Genomic DNA, 18,992 nt, shown 5'->3' on the forward strand with positions numbered 1-18,992 from the left:
TCCACCCCTGTGTACGCCTCCCGCTGCTGTGCCCACTGCCCACGCCCCGCAGGCCTTCACAGGAGCTGAGCTGCTCCGGGGACCCATTCCCTGTCTCCGGGGCTCTGTGTGCCGGTCTCTGCTCTCACTTCCCCATGTTGCTCAGCTCACTCTGCTCAGCTCACTCTGCCTCATTTCTCAAAAGCTCCCAGACGTCACCTCCCCCGAGAACGCTGCTTGCCCCTCGGCCCTGTGTGTGCCCGGGGCACCCACTGTTTGTGCCTAGCACTTGACCCAGAGTCTGTCTTTTATTCCTATATCTTCATCATCTCACACAGGGCTGAGTGAACGAATGAATTCATAGACGGTGTATACATAAGGTGTGAAGTAGTAAAGCGCGGTAGGGTGCTTTGTCATTTATAAAGCACCAGCTAGTTGTAAAGAGATCCAACCGGTCCATCCTAAAGGAAATCAGTCCCAGATGTTCATTGGAAGGACTGATGCTGAAGCTTCAATACTTTGGCCACCTGATGGGAAGAGCTGACTCATTTGAAAAGACCCTGTTGCCGGGAAAGATTGAAGGTGGGAGCAGATGGGGACGACAGAGGATGAGAGGGTTGGATGGCATCACGGACGTGATGGACATGAATTTGAGTGAACTCCGGGAGTTGGTGATGGACAGGGAGGCCTGGCATGCTGCAGTCCATGGGGTCACAAAGAGTCGGACATAACTGAGGGACTGAACTGAACTGAGCAAGGTGTACGGGCTCATTTCTGTGTACAAAAATAATACATATCCTATATGCCCACATTTCTACACTCCGTTCCCACCCAAGACTTGGATTGTTTTGTTCTGTGAAGACGCTGGATTGTCTGTTCTGGTCGCTACCAATAGCTCATGGCTAATATTCATACACATGTGTACACAGACACAGATTCATATAAAGGGCTTCAGTTCAGTTCAGTCGCTCAGTCGTGTCTGACTCTTTGCGACCCCATGAATTGCAGCACGCAGGGCCTCCCTGTCCATCACCAACTCCCAGAGTTCACTCAGACTCATGTGCATCAAGTCGGTGATGCCATCCAGCCATCTCATCCTCTGCGGTCCCCTTCTCCTCCTGCCCCCAATCCCTCCCAGCATCAGGGTCTTTTCCAATGAGTCAGCTCTTCTCATGAGGTGGCCAAAGTATTGGAGTTTCAGCCTCAGCATCAGTCCTTCCAGTGAACACCCAGGACTGGTCTCCTTTAGGATGGACTGGTTGGATCTCCTTGCAGTCCAAGGGACTCTCAAGAGTCTTCTCCAACACCACAGTTCAAAAGCATCAATTCTTCGGCACTCAGCTTTCTTCACAGTCCAACTCTCATATCCATACATGACCACAGGAAAAACCATAGCCTTTAGATGGACCTTTGTTGGCAAAATATTATGTCTGCTTTTTAATATGCTGTCTAGGTTGGTCATAACTTTTCTTCCAAGGAGGAAGCGTCTTTTAATTTCATGGCTGCAGTCACCATCTACAGTGACTTGGGAGCCCCAAAAAATAAAGTCAGCCATTGTTTCCACTGTTTCCCCATCTATTTCCCATGAAGTGATGGGACCAGATGCCATGATCTTCGTTTTCTGAATGTTGAGCTTTAAGCCAACTTTTTCACTCTCCTCTTTCACTTTCATCAAGAGGCTTTTTAGTTCCTCTTCACTTTCTGCCATAAGGGTGGTGTCATCTGCATATCTGAAGTTATTGATATTTCTCCCGGCAATCTTGATTCCAGCTTGTGCTTCTTCCAGCCCAGCATTTCTCATGATGTACCCTGCATAGAAGTTAAATAAGCAGGGTGACAATATACAGCCTTAACGTACTCCTTTTCCTGTTTGGAACCAGTCTGTTGTTCCATGTCCAGTTCCTGTTGCTTCCTGACCTGCATATAGGTTTCTCAAGAGGCAGGTCAGGTGGTCTGGTATTCCCATCTCTTTCAGAATTTTCCACAGTTTATTGTGATCCACACAGTCAAAGGCTTTGGCATAGTCAATAAAGCAGAAATAGATGTTTTTCTGGAACTCTCTTGCTTTTTCAATGATCCAGTGGATGTTGGCGATTTGATCTCTGGTTCCTCTGCCTTTTCTAAAACCAGCTTGAACATCTGGAGGTTCACGGTTCACATATTGCTGAAGCCTGGCTTGGAGAATTCTGAGCATTACTTTCCTAGCGTGTGAGATGAGTGCAATTGTGCATAGTTTGAGCATTCTTTGGCATTGCCTTTCTTTGGGATTGGAATGAGAACTGACCTTTTCCAGTCCTGTGGCCACTGCTGAGTTTTCCAAATGTGCTGGCATATTGAGTGCAGCACTTTCACAGCATCATCTTTCAGGATTTGAAATAGCTCTCAGCTGGAATTCCATCCCCTCCACTAGCTTTGTAAAGGACTTAATAGTAGTTAATTTAAAGTCTTGAGTTTCAGTTTTGCGGGAAACAAGTGTAGACTCTAAATGCAGGCGCCATCACTGGGAGTGTCCTGTCTGCCCGTCTCCAACCCAACAGCCCTCGCTCTTTATTCAGGCCACTTGCTTCACAGGAAAAGAGCTAGCCTGCTGCTGCTGCTGCTGAGTCGCTTCAGTCGTTTCCGACGCTGTGCGACCCCACAGGCGGCAGCCCACCAGTCTCCCCCGTCCCTGGGATTCTCCAGGCAAGAACACTGGAGTGGGTTGCCATTTCCTTCTCTAGCATGTTGCTCTGCAAAAGTTGCTACCAAATTATTTCTACAAATTATTTAAGGTTAGCCCTTTAAAAATAATTTAAAAATGAATTCCCAAGAGAAAATTCATTTGTTTTCTCCTCTGCTGACGTTATCAGAGGAAAAGGTCTTTGCGGGACAAGTCGCGAGCCAGTTTAGAGGTCGCCCCTCCAAAAGCCTCAAAGGGAAGTATTCTCCAGATGCGAAGTGGTACCTCTTCCCCCCACTTTTGTATCTTTGAAAGGACCGGATGAGACTTCTTTTTTTCCCCCAATGTGCGGAAAGTTAACCAAGATAATTATATTCTCCGGCCGTTTGAGCCCCCCAGTCCCCAGCCCTTGCTCTGCAGAGAACCGGTCTCCCAAAAGAGCGTGCTGTACGGGAGCCGCGCCATGTGGCAGAGACCAGGGCGGCAGAAACCAGCGTCTTCAGCTTCAGGAGGAGGCTGAACGCTGCGTGCGACCGAAAAGCCAGCGGTAATGTATTCAAGGAGACCTAAGGGTTTACTTTCCAATAAGGATGGAGGGGCCCTGGGCCCCCACTGTGAGCTGATCATCAGGCTGCTCCATATAACAAGTCAGTAATTAGTCCCTGAGTGAGTAAAGCAGAACAGAGGATAGGAGATTGATACTTACAGGAGAAGCTCAAAATGCTTTTTTGCCGGTCATCAAAATTTAAAGGCGGGGGAGAAAGGGTTGGGGGTGCCTCTGCCTGTTTACGTACTGTTTCCGACTCAGAATTTGTAATGATGGGGTTCATTAACTTGCGTTTCTAAATTGTATTAAGATGAAGCTTCCATCAGTTTCAAAGAAACGTGTAGCGTGCCAAATGCAGGAGGCTCGGGGATCCGGCGTGACGCCCCAGAAGAGCTGGCGGCAGATTTTGCTCTCCTGTCCATCTCCCCAGCTGGGCCTCCTCAAACCCACATGTGGGCAAGGCTGTTTCATCTGGGAGCTGAAGAGCAAGTCCCAAAAAGCAGATTTCCAAGGACCCCAGAACGTGGCATAATTTGTCCAAATTTTGCTTTCCCATATAATTAGCTATCCGTTCATTCACGAGTTTCCAGCGTCATGGACTCCTGCTAGAGATGAGTTAAGGCCCCCGAGGCATGCCAGCACCCATTCATCACTTGTAGAGTGGGGCTTGATTTGTAAGGCGGCGTCACAGAGAAAATGACTAGCATTTTAAAGGTATTTCATGTTTCGTGTTTTAGGATAGGGCATGAATTAGCCTAAACATGAATTCCGTGAGCACAGTTTAATCTGGTCTCTTCCTAAAAAGTACCCACAGTGGCCTCTGGAAGAGAAGATTCCCAGTCTTCGGAGAGGCGGTGGCACTGTGTTTCGGCACTTTTCATCTCTACTTGCTCGCTTTCTTGAATTCGCAGTTTTTGAAGGTTACATTCCATTCGTCGTCACTGTGATGTCCTGGCTGTGCTCCGGTGTTGGAGGGCGTATCGCCCCTCCCCTCTTCCCTCTCCCCACTGGTAGGCACCCGGCTGTTCCTCGTGTCTGCAAGCCTGTTTCCTTTTGTTGTTATTAAATTCACTAGTTTGCTGCATTTTAGATTCCACAGACAAGTGATATCACACAGTGTGTCTTTCTCTTTATGACTTACTTCACTAAGAATAATGCCCTCCACGTCTATCCGTGTTATTGCAAATGGCAGAATCTCATTCTTTGCTACAGCTGGGGAGTGTTCCATTATTCCGTTCAGTTCAGTCTCTCAGTCGTGTCCAGCTCTTTGCAACTCCATGGACTGCAGCACGCCAGGCCTCTCTGTCCATGAGCAACTCCCAGAGCTTGCTCAAACTCATACCCATCGAGTCAGTGATACCATCCAACCATCTCATCCTCTGTCATCCCCTTCTCCTTCCTTCAGTCTTTCCAGTATCAGGGTGTTTCCCAATGAGTCAGCTCTTTGCATCAGGTGGCCAAAGTATTGGCGTTTCAACTTCTGCATCAGTCCTTCCAATGAACACCCAGGACTGATCTCCTTTAGGATAGGCTGGCTGGATATCCTTGCAGTCCAAGGGACTCTCAAGAGTCTTCTCCAACACTACAGTTCAAAAGCATCAATTCTTTGGCACTCAGCTTGCTTTATGGGCCAACTCTCACATCCACACATGACTACTGGAAAAACCATAGCTTTGACTAGATGGACCATTGTTGGCCAAGTCTTCCATTATGCACATATGTATATGTTGTTCAGTCACGCAGCCATGTCCGGCTCTCTGCAACCCCGTGGACCACAGCATACCAGGCTTCCCTGTCCTTCACCATCTCCCAGAGTTTGCTTGAGCTCATTAGGCCTTCTTTACCGTCTGTAGATGGACCCCTAGGTTGCTTCCACATCTCGGTATTGTAAATAGTGCCGCTATGAACATTGGGGTGCATGTGTCTTTTCCAATTATTGTTTTCATTTTCTTCAAATACGTACCCAGGAGTGGAATTTCTGGGTCATGTGGTAGCTGCATTTTTAGTTTTTTGAGAAACCTCCATCCTGTCCTGTCGGACAGGAAATACGGAGACTCAAGAACAAGGGGCCACATCCCACACCCAGATGAGGGCGTGGGCACGTTCTCCCTAGAGCAAAACTGACCCCCGTTGTCAGAACACATGAATTCAGCCTTGGTTGTTCAGATCATAAAAAGGCTCACCAAGCATTCTTGAGTAGAACACACTAGTACATTTAAACTGTTTCTCTTCAGGGAGAGATTTATGGTATAAGTCGACTTCTGAAAGCCAGTGTCAAGCTAGAAAAAGAAAGGAAACCGACTTAGCAGCTACATAGCGGCTCAAGGGTTTCCCTGGTGATTCAGTGGTGAAGAATCCGCCTGCCACAGAAGGAGGTGCGGGAGACTCAGGTTCGACCCCTGGATGGGAAGACCCTCTGGAGGAGGAAATGTCAACCCGCTCCGGTATTCTTGCCGGAATAATCCCACGGACAGAGGAGCCTTACGGGCTGCAGTCCATGGGGTCGCAGAGAGCCAGGCAGGAGCGGCATAAAGATACGCAGCAGCTAACGTAATGGGTCATTTTACAATTGAGCGATTTTTGGACAGATACACCTAAATATAAAGCAAACAATCGGAGAAACCTCTGGGGAGGCCTTGACTAAAAGATAATACAGTTCTCATCTCAAGATGCTGGCAGTTTCCGTGGGGAAATGGGCAGTTAATAAAAGAGGACAAGATGCTGTGAGCGAGACAGAGCTGGGACAGATCGGCCGGAGCTGGGATTTGGAAGCTTCTTGGTCAGTGGATGCGAGGAACTCAGTCAAGATGTTTTTCTTTCTTTCCTTCCTTCCTTTCTTTCTCTCTCTTTCTTTCTTTCACTACATAGCTTTAATATCAGAGTCACTGCCACTGAATTACAAACTGCCTGTATAGACAGAGAAACAAAGTGGGCATTCAGTAAGTAGGTACGTTTGGGACAACCAGCAGCGTAACTTCTGTTACAGTTAATGATAAACACAGTAAACAGGATTTTCCCTCAGAAGGACAGTTGCATGTGGTTTTAAACTTCGGGGAGTTTGGACCAGTATTCTTAGAAATTAGCCAGCACATGCTGACCTGAAGACTTTAAATGTTTATCTGTAACAAGAGTAAGTGATTTAACCAGCGCCTGCGACCCGTCCTTTGCTTTCTGTTTCTTAGCAGTTCATTGTGTTGTTTTGCTTTTATTAAGAGAGCGGCGTAATTTATCACAGAAGGCTGAACCTTATTCTCAAAAAATACATTTATCAAAAAAGGTTTCAAAAACAACTTTCCGAAAAGACTATTGTTCGTTTATCTTGCGTTTTATACTGTGCAAATTCCTGCACCCTCCCTATGAATCTCGGTGACTTTTGTTAGCGTTTCTTGCTGTGACAATATCTGTCATTGTAGCATAAAATAATACTTCGATTTTTTTTCCTATGATTGTGTTAAAATCACTATAACACTGGAACTTGCTTTTCTTTTTTTTTTTTTCCTTTCAACTTCTTAGTAGTATATAAAAGAGAAAACTAAATTATTCCTTAGGTGTCAGGCTTTAATGTTTTGTTTAGGTTGAGCAGGAGGGTAAAGAGAAGCAGCACTAAGAAACTGGTCAGAATTCAGATGAACGATTTTGGAATTACTGGTTCTCTGCCGTGATGCCTTAGGAAGGACCAGTGTCTGTAACCAGGGTGTGCGCCTGTGAAATGCAAACAGTGTGGCAGAGAACCAGGCTGACATGAACGTGGATTTTTCTGTCATCTCTTGTGGTACAGCATATTCAAGGGATTTCCAGTTGTTTGCATCTTATAATGTTGAACCAGATATAACTAATAAGTATCTTAATTGAATTCTAAGACACTATGGATGAGATCGATGGAAAACGCATTATTAACTTGTGCCGCCTGCGTAGTGTCTGGTGGACAACACCTTCGGAGGCGAAGCTCCTCATCGGGTAGCAGTTGTCTGTGCACCTCGTTAATGAATGGTCGGGTATTTTTGACTCCCCCATTGCACTCTGAAGTAGATGTGATCGTACCAGTGCCCATGCTACTTCGGTACTAATTCCCCATTGTTTTTAATTTGGGGCAGAGATTTGAGGACGGAATTGGGGAAGCGTGCTTCATGCAAAGTTACGGCTCAAAATGTAAACACCGAAATCATCCTGGGCACGTTTCAACAGCACATGTGAGGCAGCCTGTTGTCGCAGCACGTAGAGACACCGAAAGGGCCGTGCACGTGTGTACTGACTAAGTGTCACAATGTACGGTGGCAAAAACACGGGACGCAACTTGGTGACTCAGCGGGGTTTGGTGCGTTTAACCTTTCAGCCATAGTATTATTTGGTTTTCTATGGAATCATTCTTATTTATTTTTGTCCAATTAGAAGATAAAGCAGGGAGAGAGGTGCCTGCGTCTGTTTACTTTCTCAGCACGGATGATGTATGTAAACACGCACACGCGTATCTGTAGATTTCTCCCAGAGGCGTCTGTCTACACACCATAAACAAGTTGTACAGTTCACATAAACAGACTCCAGAAGAGAAATTCCACCATGACCATTTCCCTGCTCAGTGTCTGTGTGTCTGTGCCTGTCAGTCTGTCTTTTAACTCTGTTGCCCTCTTACTCCACATTATGAGGACCTGCAGGGCGAGGATCCTTAGGAATCAGGCCAGGTGGATTGTCTGAATCCATCCCCTCTGTGGGAATGGCTCGTGTCTAGAAGGGGAAAAAAAAGCAATGTATCAACTGCAGAAACCACATTCAGGTTAAAGGGCACCGGCCATCCTGCTTGCACTGTGCCTAAAGGACGAAGCTTTCATCTGATAAAGATCATTAGTCACCGAGACACATATTTTAGAGAGTTCCCAGCAGCGACAGCTCCACTGGCAGTCACTGGAGTGTACCAGATGGTTCATTAGCATGGGCTAGACAAGTCAGAAGCTTTCAGAACCATCCAGGAAATGTCAAACAGAAACAAGAACCCTGTCACTTTTTATTAGAATTAACTACATCATAGCCTGGACACAGATTTCACCTTGGGTCAGAAAAATTAATACAGAGTTGTATGCATCGTGTCATATACTGGGTTAAGATCAGTCTTCCTCAAGGGACTCATTTGGTGGTAATATATTATGACCCTTCTACTTTCGGAATCCTCAAACCTTTTCTTTTGTGAGATATGAAAAGAACTGACCTTGCTCAAAACCCACTGGTGTCTAGTTGACTGGAGGCATAGGCAGAATTTCCACAGGACATTCTTCTAAAGCACGTTTGTGACCGTCTCCTCAGGCAGTCTCCGTGAGTGGGGCTGACCGACCGTCCAGCGGTGCGTCGAGTGGGCTTTATGTCAGGAGGAAAATGCAACCCCGAATTGAACACTGCTATAAACAGGAATTAAAACACCATTGAAATATTGTGTGTGTGTTTGTTTTTTTTTAATCCAGATGTCAAAAACCTGGAGAACTCCCAGCTGGTGGAAGGCGTCCAGGAGCAGGTCAACGCCGCCCTGCTGGACTATACCGTGTGCAACTACCCGCAGCAGGCAGAGAAGTTCGGGCAGCTGCTGCTCCGCCTCCCGGAGATCCGGGCCATCAGCATGCAGGCCGAGGAGTACCTGTACTACAAGCACCTGAACGGGGACGTCCCCTACAACAACCTGCTGATCGAGATGCTGCACGCAAAACGAGCGTAGTCCCAGCCGCCACGAGCTCGGCTTCGCAACAGAACAGAGATCGGTGGGGTGGGGGAGGAGAAGAACAGGAAGAAAGGGAAAAAAAAATACTCTGAACGGCTCCAAGCAACATGAATTGAACACTTGGTTTAAAGATACTGAATTTAATAAGGCATAGTAGCCAGATACTGAATGGCCAATAAATGATGTATCAGGGTGTTTGTATCGCAAACTGTGAATCAAATGCGTCCCATCCCCAAAGCGTCCTGTGCAAAAGACACTGGAGCGGAGTGGACTGAACCCACAGACGGATCCCAACGCCACGTCAGGCTGGGAACGGACAGAAGCTTTCTTGCATATTGAAACTGATCTCCGCTGTGAAGAAATCTAGGAACTGATCTGTGTTCTTCGTTAGGCTTATGTGGCAGGGAATTTGAGCTTACAGACTTCCTCCGTGGTAAAGCTGAACTGAAACCACCCTCAAGAATCCTTCAGCTGCACCGATAACAGCCTTCTCTTCCTTCCAAGGACCCGGCACCTTCTGTCCTGTGATCCCGGAGTCTGTACCGAGGACCTGTGCTCAGCCGCACCCCCCAGGAGCTCCGCCGAACCTTGAAAAGCCTATTCTTGACTGTCTGTATCTGAGACCTGCCAACAGCTAATAAGAACAGTCCACTGATACGTGAGCTTGCCATTTTGACTATGTTCTGGTTTGTTTTGTCATGTGTTCATAATGTTTGGGGAAAAAAAAAAAAGCAAGCAGTGTCCCTCTTCTGATCCTATTACAAGCGCTCATTAATATTAAGGGTAGTGACTACAAACTTTTAAAGCTTTAGCTTTAGCATTACTGGATTTCATAAAAAATCCCAGCAGAAAGGCTTATTAGGATACATCAGCCTTTTTAACCATCAAGGTTTGTAGTTCATTAAAAAAATACAACAGGAAACATATTTTGCTGGAATGTCAAATAGTCACCGTTCTGAACAGGAAAACAACACGGAAGCATGTTAAGCTATGCAAGATAAAGGCGGGGGTGAGCAGACACAGTGATGGCCGTGTTGCAGTTGACCATCCCCTGAACGTAGAGAGGAAACGGTGAGCCTGGAAAGAGAGTTCTTCCCCAGTAGGGAAGGGAAGAGAGTGATAGTGACCTTTCTAAGTCGCTACGTAGACCAAAGTCTGCTATAGAACAAATACGGGAGGACAGAGAACTGTGAAACAGTCTCCAGACCACGCTGTCAGTATTATCAACAGGCGATGCCAGAGACACGGAAGTCTTGCCTTACTTCACAATTCTCAAAGGTAGCAGATGTGGATCAACACTTGTTTAAAATAAAGTATTACTACTTTAAAGTCCAATGAAATAGAGTGTTTACATTCCTTAGGGCCTCTGGGGGGAGGGGGGAACTGTGATGTAACGAAAGAGCTGAAGTAGCAATTCCTTACTGTTATTTTTCTGATCGGTAATTATTTTTAACAGTACTTACTTATTGTATGTCGTGAGACACTAAAATCAGAAACGGGGATCTCATTTAGATTTTAATTTTTTTTTTTTTGAGAGTATTGGCGGCACAATCACTTGTAGAAACTGTAAAAAAAAATGAAAGTATCTCCTAGTCCCTTAATTTTTTCATAAATGTTTCTGGCTTTTGAATAGTTTATTTATATTGTATATCATAGGTTCAACTGTAGAAAATTATGATGCTAATTTATTGTTCCTTGGTTTCACCTTTGTCTAAAATATAGCCAAGACTGAAGAAACCAAATCTATGTGTTTATTGTAGCATGTCAAGTTAGTGGAACATAGTTCAGAGACAGAGAGGGGTCTTAATGAATTTAAATCATTCACTTGATTAAATGTCTGTAAATCTTCATGGTTCTTACCGTAGTTTATTTAATGTCTATTGTAAATTATGTGACTTGTAGCTTCCTCTGTTTTCTAGTAAATTTAACAAGGGTGGAGTCTTATCTGGTTTTCTTTCTAAGCGTTGTAAGTTGTATACCAAAGATATTAGTTACTACTTCTGTGAGTACAGAGAAGACTATTTTATTATTTTTATTAATCACCTCTAACATACGTCCAAGTGAAGGGTACCCATAGCTAAGCTGGGCGTCCATAGCTCGTCACTCAGAGGACACCTGTGTTGTCTTCACAGATCAAAGGACAACAGGAAGATAGTTGATCACAGTCCATACCCAAAGCAGTAAATAGAGCAGCATCTTTACTCTCTCCAAGTTGGAAGAGAAAAGTGTCAACAGTTTATGAGATGGTTCCATCACTATATGTGGAACATAGGTTGAGACAATTTCTAGGTCTGGGAGATAGTTATTTGGAGGGTCCTTAACATTGCAAAAAGAAAAAAATTTTTTTTCAAAAACAAATACATTGATCCCAAAAGTCCAAGTTTTATTTTAAATGTACAGTATTCCCCACTGACTATTTTATCTAAACAAGGCCACATATTATTGTGTTGTTAACCTAATAAATTACACCATGAGAACAGTTAGAAAGATGGGGAACATAGAGAGTTAAGCCACGCTAATGGTGACATTAAAGACGGAAGCTGATAAACAAGAATGCCACTTGGTCCATGGCGCATGCAGACTTTCTCTAGTGTTTGTCATTAGCTGGGCTGCAACCAGACCTTGGCTTAGCCACTCCCTTATCAGCTGCAGGATTCACTAGTAAAGGCAGACTCGGATAGGAAGGTTTAGGGCTTGGCCGGGTTCACTGTCGTTGGTCTGTGTTTATAAACAGACAGGATATTTATCCTACGGATCTTCTGCTGCCCCCTGGATCTGAATCCACGCGATGTCGAGAGTGTGAAGTCAGTTCCTCGCTGACATTACTTAACTGTATCCGTGAAATCAAATTGTCATGTTGGTTCCTGCCAGGAATTTCTCAACAAAATGGAATTTTTTTTTCAGCATTTCAATAAATATTGATATGCCCAGCCTGATCATTTTTAAAAGTTTTTATGGTGTCCTCATTCTACAGGGTTCTAAAGCATCTAAAGTAACTGAGACCCTTGACTGGGAGTGGAGTCAGAAGAATTCCACACGCAGACACTGCCCTCAGTGGGGCACTGGGAGCACTGAACTCAGCCTGCGCGTCACCTCTCCATGCGTGAAATACAGCGTTTTGCATCACTTACTGTTACAGCGGATGGCAGTATCCTACAGGATCTGTCTTCGTAGCCCTCCCTGTGCCCTAGTCATTTTCCCAGGTGTTCGGTCAATTCAGTTGATCCTCGGATTAGCTCCAAAGTCTGGCTCAATGGACACAAGTTTCTGCAAATCCCAGGAGATGGTGAGGAACGGGGAAGCCTGGCATGCGGCAGGCCATGGGGTCACAAAGAGTCAGACGTGAATGAGCGCCTGGACAGCGATGGACCAGCTTCTCGAGGTAGCATCGTCCTCCTGACAGTTTCTTGCTCAAAGTGATACTTTAGTCAGTGGGAACTGTGGATCCAAGACTCAGAAGCCCTTAAACACAAGACTGTGTGTGTCTCTAGGCCAGGATGACACTTGGGATTTGCTTCAAAAGGAAAAGAGATGTTAGACAAAGTCAGGCATCTGGTACTAAGTTATTGGTACTTGATACAAATTTTATCGATGATATTATCCAGATGGCACAGTGGTAAAAAACCCGCCCGCCAGTGCAGGAGATGCAAGCAGTGAGGGTTTGATCCCTGGGTGGGAAAGATCTGGAGAAGAAAATGGCAACTCACTCCAGTATTCTTGCCTGGAAAATTCCGTGGGCAGAGGAGCCTGGCGGGCTACAGTCCATGGGGTCACAAAGAATTGGATGCCCTTGAGCAGCTACCCACACAAAGGACACCAGAGAACCAGAATGCCATGCCTGAGGTCTAGCTGATCATGGAGCTAAGATTTTTAATCAACTAAACAGTGGCCCACAAAAGACATCTCCCTTGTCAACCTCTTACTAGGAAGAACTGACAAAATTCTTGCCATCTTTTTAAAAGGCTACATACATTTTTTTAAAAATTGGTGGAGGGGCCGTTTTTCCAAAAGCCCAGCCCGGCAGCCAGTGAAGGTGATTCTAATAAGCAGAGACCTCACTCCCAGCCCTTGGAATAACTCTCACAAAGTTGCTGAGTCCGTCAGCATGAACCAGCCCTGGGTTGGGTTGGAGTGGGGGGGGGGGGGGGGGGGGGGGGCGGGAAATGGTTCTTGCCGATGTGCATTTGATTGTTATATTCGATATTCACAGTAACTTTGAAGGGGGTTGTACCTTTAACGAAGTTTGACGTTCGGTTTGAAGCCGCCGCTGATGTATATTTTTATGAGAACCATGTGGAGGGTTTGTTCTCCGCAACGTGGGTCAAAATGCTCCGACACTCAGTGGTCTTGACATTTCCCTGGAATAATAAAGACCAATTTTCCTGCACGCCGAACAGGAAGTGTATAGTTTAGTCACTCAAAATAAATATTCCTGCAAGACTTTAACTGCTGCACACAGGCATTTGTTTTATGTTAAGTGAGGAATTAATAATTCAGTGACTCAGATCAGGCTGTGGTGGTGGTTTTGTTTGCAGGAAAGCTTAGAGCCAGTCTGTGAAACGTCAGATGTTTAATTGTTGCTGGAAAGGAGGGAAGAAAGGGGTGTCATCAGACTAATCGCTGAGTATCCCCTGATGTGAGTTTGGCACTAAATGATCAGAAAGCCGAGACTAGAGACTGCAGGCCCTCCTGCCCCCCTCCCGAGCTGAGGGTGGTGTGGGGCGGACCCTGGGCTCCCCGGGAGGTCTGGTGGTCCCCAGACCAGCCTCCCTGGGCCACTGTGTCTAAAATTGTTTTCAGGACCAAGTCAGTGAGAAAGAGCCAAGAGGAGATGGGAGGTGTCCTTGCAAGGACAACTTTTTGAAAAATTCTATAAATTCGTTCAAAACTGCTTCTTTAAGGGAACCCTCCTGCACTGTTGGTGGGACTGTAAATTGGTGCAGCCACTATGGAGAGCAGTATGGCGTTTCCTTTAAAAAGTAAAAATAGAGCTGCCATGTGACCCTGCAAGACCACTCCTGGGCGTATATCCGGAGAAAAACATGATCCGAAAGCATGTATGTGCCCTAACTGTTCACTGAAGCACTGTTTACAATGGCCAAGACATGGAAGCGACCACTGACAGAGGAATGGGGCGTGAGCATGTGGTACATACATACAAAGGGACATCAGTTCAGTTCAGTCCGTCGCTCAGGCGTGTCCGACTCTTTGAGACCCCATGAACCACAGCTCGCCAGGCCTCCCTGTCCATCACCAACTCCCAGAGTCCACCCAAACCCATGTCCATTGAGTCAGTGATGCCATCCAGCCATCTCATCCTCTGTTGTTCCCTTTCCCTCCCACCTTCAGTCTTTCCCAGCATCAGGGTCTTTTCAAATGAGTCAGCTCTCCACATCAGGTGGCCAAAGTATTGGAGTTTCAGCTTCAAGATCAGTCCTTCCAATGAAAACCCAGGACTGATCTCCTTTAGGATGGACTGGTTGGATCTCCTTGCAGTCCAAGGGACTCTCAAGAGTCTTCTCCAACACCACAGTTCAAAAGCATCAATTCTTCGGCACTCAGCTTTCTTTATAGTCCAACTCTCACATCCATACATGACCACTGGAAAAACCATAGCCTTGACTAGATGGACCTTTGTTGACAAAGTAGTGTCTCTGCTTTTTAATATGCTGTCTGGTTGGTCATAACTTTCCTTCCAAGGAGTAAGCATCTTTTAACTTCATGGCTGTGGTCACCATCTGCAGTGATTTTGGAGCCCAAAAAAATAAAGTCTGACACTGTTTCCACTGTTTCCCCATCTATTTCCCATGAAGTGATGGGACCGGATGCCATGATCTTCGTTTTCTCAATGTTGAGCTTTAAGCCAACTTTTTCGCTCTCCTCTTTCACTTTCATCAAGAGGCTCTTTAGTTCTTCTTCACTTTCTGCCATAAGGGTGGTATCATCTGCATATCTGAGGTTCTTGATATTTCTCCCGGCAATCTTGATTCCAGCTTCTGCTTTCTCCAGCCCAGCATTTCTCATGATGTACTCTGCATATAAGTTATTACTCAGGCATTAAAAAGAATGAAATAATCCCATTTGCAGCGAAATGGATGGACCTAGAGAGCGTCATACTGAGTGAAGTAAGGCAGGGAAGAAGAAATACCATATGACATCCCTTACCGTGGAATCTAAAAAGAAATGATGCAAATGAACTTAACTTACAAAGCACAAAGAGACTCACAGACTTTGAGAATGAACTTATGGTTGCCAGGGGGAAGGATGGGGGGAAAGGATAGTTAGGGAGTTTGGGATGGATATATACACATTGCTCTATTTTTAAAGGGATAACCAACAAGGTCCTTATGGCACAGAGAACTCTGCTCAGTGTTATGTGGAAGCCTGGCTGGGAGGGGATTAGGGAAGAGTGGATGCATGTATGCGAATGGCAGAGTCCCTTTGCCGTCCACCTGAAACTATCACAGCACTGTTCATCAGCTTTACCCCAAGGAGAAGAGGGTGTCAGAGGATGAGATGGCTAGATGGCATCACCGATGTAATGGACACAAACGGGCAAACTTCAGGAGTTGGTGAGGGACAGGGAGGTCTGGCATGCTGCAGTCCATGCGGTCACAAAGAGTCGGACACGACTGGGTGGCTGAACACCACCATACGCCAATAGGGCATAAAATGCTTTAAAGCTGCCTCTCTAGCACCTGCCGTCGAGGGAGGTGAGCTGTGGTAGTGGAGGTGTTGGCTCCCCAGTGTCCCATCTCTGGGGGCACAGTGGGTCCCGGAGTGACCTGCTGAGGCACGTCCCCTGACCAGGCTCAGAGGAGAGAGAAATGAACTACTCTTATTTAAGCCACTGTATGATGGGGTCTCTCTGTTTTGAAAGCTTGATATTTCCCCAAATATAGAAAAATGATATTGCCGAATCCTCAAGGCAACCCCATCTTCACAACAAGGAAACCAGCATCTACAGGAGTTAAGTAATTTGCCAAAGTCCCAGCCAGGAGACAGTGGGGCAGGGTGCGCACGGTTCTGATTCCAAGCCCCATGCTTTGGGCCCCCTGGAAGCACAAACCTAGGCACCCCAGGACTCGTGTTCACTCCTGACGCTTTTCTTCAGGACTCAAAAGGCGCAATGGTAACGGACACACTTTTTAAAATAGTGGCACCCAAAGCCCAAAAACGTACTTTGTCTCAACAAGAGCAGGAGTGAGCAGTTATCAGATATCACTGATATCTAAACACAGGTGCTGACTGACTTAGAGAATGAACTTCATGGTTGCCGGCGGGAAGGATGGGGGAAGGGATAGATAGGAAGCTTGAGATGGACATGGATGGACACACTGCTTTATTTAAAATGGATAACCAACCAAGTCCTACCACACAGCACGAGGGACTCTGCTCAGTGTCACGTGGCAGCCTGGATGGGAGGGGAGTTTGGGGGAGAATGGACGTGTGTATTAATATACGAGGGCTGAGTCCCTTTGCCGTCCAGCTGAAATGTCACAGCATTGTTAATCAGCTATACTCAAAAAAAAATAAAAGGTTTAAAATGAATGCATCAGTAAACCAGGTGTTGACTGCCAAGCGCCTCAGGGACCCCCAAAACCTACAAATTCTTTGAGCCTTACCCACAGGAGAACCAGAGGTGGAAACCTTTATTTGTACACCGTCTCGGCAGGAAACATCGCCACCACCACCGTCCACCATTAGTCCTGACCACGTTACAACTTTAAAAGCTCCCATACTGTAGTTCAACGAGTAGTTTGCCTATTTAGTGTCACCACAAAACCATTCGAGAAGCATCCTATCTGCATCCATTGTTCATAACATCCTGTCTGTGGGACTTCCCTGCCGGTCCAGTTGCTGAGACTCTGCACTCCCAGTGTCTGGGGCCAGGTTCGGTCCCCGGTCAGGGAGCTAGAGGGCACATGCCACAGCTACAGAAAAAGAAAAGGCTCCACGGCTGCAGCTGAGTATCCTGCATGCCGCTAAGACCTGACACGCCCAAACAAATAAATATTAAAAATATATATATTCATAGACAGCCTGTCTGGGAATCCAGGGCAATAATGTTCATGAAGAATAAACGTTTGCTGCTATCAATTCAGCTCACTTCCTTCGCCATTAGCCCCCTTACTAGTGTATTCAGTATTTTTTTTTTTTTTAATCTTGTCCCAAGGATTTTCCCCAGAAATAAATCAGGACTGTCAAAATCTCTCTGCCCCCGCGGAGGAGCAGCTTCTATAAATAAGGTGGAAACACGTGTCGCGCTGCCCCTGGTGTGGCCGCAACAGGTTTCATTTCCCCTCTGCTCCTCCGCGGCCTCGTGTTATTCCAGAGTCAAATGTTCCTACAACTATTGTGTGGCCTGGATTGCGGCCAAGCTCCCCAGGCAATGCCCGGCCGGGGCTCACCCAGCCTCCCACCTCCCTTAAAGGAGCAGAAAGCATACGAGTGCCCGTCCCGTGGGAGAAGAGGTCTCCCTTCCACGACTTACTCCCAGTGTCGCTGATGAGAAAAGGATGACGATGGGGAACCGCGACTGTGCCCTGAGCACCGCTCCGTCCAAGCACCTCCCCTGAGTCTCACAGGTGGACTCTGTCACCATCGCATCGCAGACGAGGAACCACGGCTGAATCACGGTGGTTTCCTAAGGTCACACAGCTGGCGGAGCAAGGCCAGGATGCAAACACAGCTCCACTTCTCCACGCAGCCCAGCAGCTCACCCAGATCAGCACAGACCCGCGAGAGCACACGGGGAGACAGGTGCTCAGCTCCTCGCCTGCTTCTTCATCTCATCATCGTGCTGCCTAACTCTTGGGGCCAAGGTCCCTTTGCCCAAGTTCAATTGAGATCTAGGTCCATATCAAGAAACAGCAAAACAACACACTCTGGTCACATGATAATTTCATGTCAGTAAAAACAGCCACCTTAACATAACTAAATACAGAAGTAAAAATAGTAAGCCTGGGTGGTAGTAAGCCCCTGCTTTTTTTGCCGCTTTTTTTCCCTTTGTTTGCTCTTGCTTTATTTCATTTTAATGTATGATTATTGTTCAGTTGCTCGGTATTGTCCGACTCTTTGTAACCCCGTGGACTGCAGCACGCCAGGCCTCCCTGTCCATCATCAACTCCCGGAGCTTGCTCAAACTCATGTCTGTGGAGTAGGTGATGCCATCCAACCGTCTCATCTTCTGCCGTCCCCTTCTCCTCCTGCCTTCAATCTTTCCCATCTTCAGAGTCTTTTCTAATGAGTCCACTCTTAGCCTCAAGTGGCCAAAGTATTGAAGTTTCAGCTTCAGCTTCAGTCCTTCCAATGAATATTCAGGACTGATTTCCTTTAGGATGGACTGGTTTGATCTCCTTGCTGTTCAAGGGACTCTCAAAAGTCGTCTTCAGCACCACAGTTTAAAGCATCAGTTCTTCGGTGCTTTATGAGGACCTGGGTTATTTTCAACACTAAAATGCAGGCACTTTCTGCAGCCACATTGGTGCCTAGAGTTACTGGCCAAAGAGAATCTGGTGGAAGGTGCAGTATTTAGACGCAGACGCTGCTCACAGAGGCCTGAAAGGCTGAGCCCTGGTGACGACTGAGAAGTGGGAACCGGATGGTGTGAGGGAGACACAGACAAGGAACGCGAGAGCCCAGCCGGGACGGGAGGATGGGCCCAGAGTTGCGGGGGGTAAAGCAGGGGTGGGGGGCACCCCACCCTGCAAAAGATAAAGTGTGCAATCTGCGATCCGCCGGGTAACAGTGAGAAGGGTCATTGTTCTAACAGTAAACCTTCACTGCATTACCTCATTCTGTGGACAACCGTGGCCAAATAAGGAGCTGGGGTGTTGGGAGGTGACATGGAATGGTCTCACCGGTGTGTGGTTTGCAGCTCTGCTGAAGCGCCCTCAAAACTTCCTGCTTTTATTTTCCCGTGCAGCAGCAACGGATTCCCTGGTGCAGTCAGGAGAAGGGGGTTTCCACCCAGCTCTGATTTATGACCCTCGGAGGTGCCAAGTTCCTGTTTTTCCAGCCCTGCGGGGAACTTTCCCAGATACGATCTGCTGGGCAACAGAGCCCCCAGCAGGTGTCGGCGGGAGGGGGCGGCTGGGGACCGG

At 46.7% G+C, this 18,992-nt stretch overlaps 1 protein-coding gene and 1 long non-coding RNA gene across 9 annotated transcripts in view; one reads left to right on the forward strand and one right to left on the reverse strand.

Annotated features, from left to right (window-relative positions):
- Positions 1–11,834, forward strand: part of NR5A2 (nuclear receptor subfamily 5 group A member 2) — a 128,129-nt gene extending 116,295 nt beyond the window's left edge. For all 8 annotated transcript variants that reach the window (XM_069544345.1, XM_069544350.1, XM_069544353.1 and 5 more), the window contains one exon: positions 8,636–11,834. In XM_069544345.1, coding sequence (XP_069400446.1) covers positions 8,636–8,883 — 248 coding nt within the window. In that variant the 3' untranslated portion in view covers positions 8,884–11,834. The remainder of the gene's footprint in view (positions 1–8,635) is intronic.
- On the reverse strand, positions 10,890–17,746 carry LOC138415793 (uncharacterized). The gene is made up of 3 exons (XR_011247413.1): positions 17,381–17,746; positions 13,118–13,244; positions 10,890–12,400 (listed from the first exon to the last, which is right to left on the reverse strand). It is a non-coding gene; the product is annotated as an uncharacterized lncRNA (long non-coding RNA).
- Between the last annotated feature and the right edge of the window lie 1,246 nt (positions 17,747–18,992).

Source organism: Ovis canadensis, chromosome 12, assembly GCF_042477335.2.
Source record: "Ovis canadensis isolate MfBH-ARS-UI-01 breed Bighorn chromosome 12, ARS-UI_OviCan_v2, whole genome shotgun sequence".
NCBI lineage: Eukaryota > Metazoa > Chordata > Mammalia > Artiodactyla > Bovidae > Ovis > Ovis canadensis.